Source organism: Seriola dumerili, unplaced genomic scaffold (genome assembly GCF_002260705.1).
Source record: "Seriola dumerili isolate Sdu_G_001 unplaced genomic scaffold, Sdu_1.0 BDQW01001246.1, whole genome shotgun sequence".
Classification (NCBI taxonomy): Eukaryota; Metazoa; Chordata; class Actinopteri; order Carangiformes; family Carangidae; genus Seriola; species Seriola dumerili.
Genome location: NW_019175501.1, coordinates 1 through 2,500, shown reverse-complemented (window position 1 = coordinate 2,500; position 2,500 = coordinate 1). Strand labels below are relative to the sequence as shown.

Genomic DNA, 2,500 nt, shown 5'->3' with positions numbered 1-2,500 from the left:
TTGAAGATAGAGAGGGAAGCCCCCACTCTGATAGCATTCGGTGGCTTGTTCCACCACTTGAACCACAGATGAGAACAGTCTGGACTGACATTGCATTGCGTGCTGTGGTGGCAATGCTAGACAACATTCCTTGGAGGAACACAGTGGCTGAGAAGGAGCATGAGGCTGTATGATTGAGTATAAGTAGATGGTGCAGACAAAAAAGTTATTCTGAAGGCAGCATTAGTGACTTGAATTTGATTTGGGAAGCCATATTCAGTGGCAGTCAATGAGTAGCCATCTACCGTACACATTCAATCATGGTGGACGGTTGGGTGAATATAGCATGTATGTATATGTATGTATAATGTTTCTGTACAGGGTGTACAAGAAATCAAGAGAGCTGTTTCACCGCCAGCCACAATTAAGCTGCGTCATGAACCTCTTACTACTTAAGACTGAGCAGGTTCTGAGGATGTAATGTGGTTACACTGGAAAAGTAACTCAAAGTATGCTCAGGTCTATACGGAGGCCCTGAAAGGCAAGTGAAAATATGTTTTTTGCCAGGATAGTTTTTTTTATCTGTGAAAACAATCCCGAGAGGCGAGTCAAGTTTCCTTTTTTTGTGCTGAGAGAGCGAGAGCGCTCTTTACCAGACCTGGAGAGGTGCGTCTTCAAGGCTTTCTGGATGAAAGCTTTGAAACAAAAAATAAAAATAAAGAAAAAACTAAAAAGAATAGTAGTTAACTAAATCAATAAACATTGATACTATCTCACCTGACTTCCTAATGTGTTTCTGGCAGAAAGCCTCTGCTGATTAAAATACATTTCTAGTCAAAAGAAGGAACGGTAATGTTACTAAACTTGCTAAAACACTGTATATTCACTTTGTATTTAAAATGCATGGAGAAATTAAAAATCCTTTTTCTATTTTTCTTTTCTTCCTTCAAAAAAAAAAACAAAAAACAAAACACTTGCATCTCAGTGGTTGTTAATACAGATGAGAAAACAAACTTAGAAAAAACAAATCTTGCCTTTCAGGGCTTCCGTAGCTCTACAGTCAGTATGCATACTAAGAAAAAAAACTGCTTGTGGTTGACGCTGCACTAGTGTTACGCAATGCATTGCACAAAGGAAATGGAGGATTACATATATTATAATTGTACATTGCAACATTATTATTGACATTTATGACTGACTCTAATAAACTCTGTTCAGATGGCTGGCCTGTGCTGGATGGCTGTGATGCTGGCCTTCCTCCTGTCTGTTCCTAAAAACAGTTTGGCTGATGATTACAACGGCAGGCTTCCACAAATTGTAAACGGCATCTTGAGAGGGTGAGTCAACTACTGAATCATTTACTAAAATAATTTTTTTTAGCGAATGATGTGTTAAGACCACCATGGGCAGATCAGGAGGGGCTGCATTTGATGGGGGATATAGATATCAGAGTGAACAATAATGAAGCGAGGCTGAGAGTACAACGAGCAGAATCCGCACTTCAACAAGAGTTTTGCTCAGTCTTGCTGTCAACAACTCAGAAATATTACCTAATTCAGACTGATTTCCCCCAATACACACAAGGTTAAGCAAATTATCCAGGTCTTTATTTGTTGTTTTATGAAATACAGTTTAAGAAAACTGATATTTTACAGGGAAGAAGCTTAAGAACTTTGCAGAGACAAACACAGAGGCATGCTGCATTAGTCACAGAGTAAATGGTGCAAGGCTGCCACTTAGTGGTCAGTTTATGTAACTGCACTTTAGGCTCCAATACTTTGTTGAAGCATTGAGAGCTCAGTGGTGGTCATTGTATTTTTTATGCGTGAATGTTCTGTTTTTTTCCTTTTGCAGGTATGGAGTACAAGGTATGTTCAGTCTGGCTGTAAGGATCCCGAAATACCAGAACCAGAACCAGAACCAGAACATTAATCAAATCCTTAATCAAGTATTCACAAGTGATCCTGCCAACAATGTGAAGAATACGATGAACAACGGTGATGTGTACACCGGCAGCCGGGTGGTTGCAGCCAAAGTTCAGAGACACGACACGGGAGGAGCTGATCACGCAGAGTCACGCGTCGTAGACCACTTCAACCACCTGCTCAACACACGTAATGATAATGATTTTCTGCTTTTCTATGTTTATGCCTCCCCATGTGTGGAAAAATGTACAAGCCGCACGCATAATGATAACATTCTCCAAAGGATGAATCAAATTCTGGAATGGGACAGTTACGCAGTTGTGTTTTCTAAAATATTCAAGCCCAAAATTGGTCCAGGAAATACTGACGAGCAGCGTAGTGGCGCCCTTCAGCAACTCGGGACGTACCAAGGTACCCGAGGTCAAATTGGTCTAAACAACATATTCCGTTGTGATAAACAAGCTAATCAGATGCAATGCAGCGTATGCTCCAGTAGTAATGGAGTTGCTCACTACTGCATTTCTGATGGTACAGGATGATCCAGTAGAATGGGTGGCAGAGGGTGGGTAGGTTCAGCATCTAACGTGCTCACAATG

General features: G+C 40.8%; 1 protein-coding gene across 1 annotated transcript in view; it reads left to right on the top strand.

The window, feature by feature from the left end:
- LOC111238275 overlaps window positions 1-2,494 on the top strand; it is a 3,560-nt gene extending 1,066 nt beyond the window's left edge. The window contains exons 2-3 of the mRNA XM_022767706.1: window positions 1,198-1,316; window positions 1,834-2,494. Of these exons, the coding sequence (XP_022623427.1) occupies window positions 1,198-1,316; window positions 1,834-2,443 (729 nt within the window). The 3' untranslated portion in view covers window positions 2,444-2,494. The remainder of the gene's footprint in view (window positions 1-1,197; window positions 1,317-1,833) is intronic.
- Window positions 2,495-2,500: the final 6 nt, after the last annotated feature.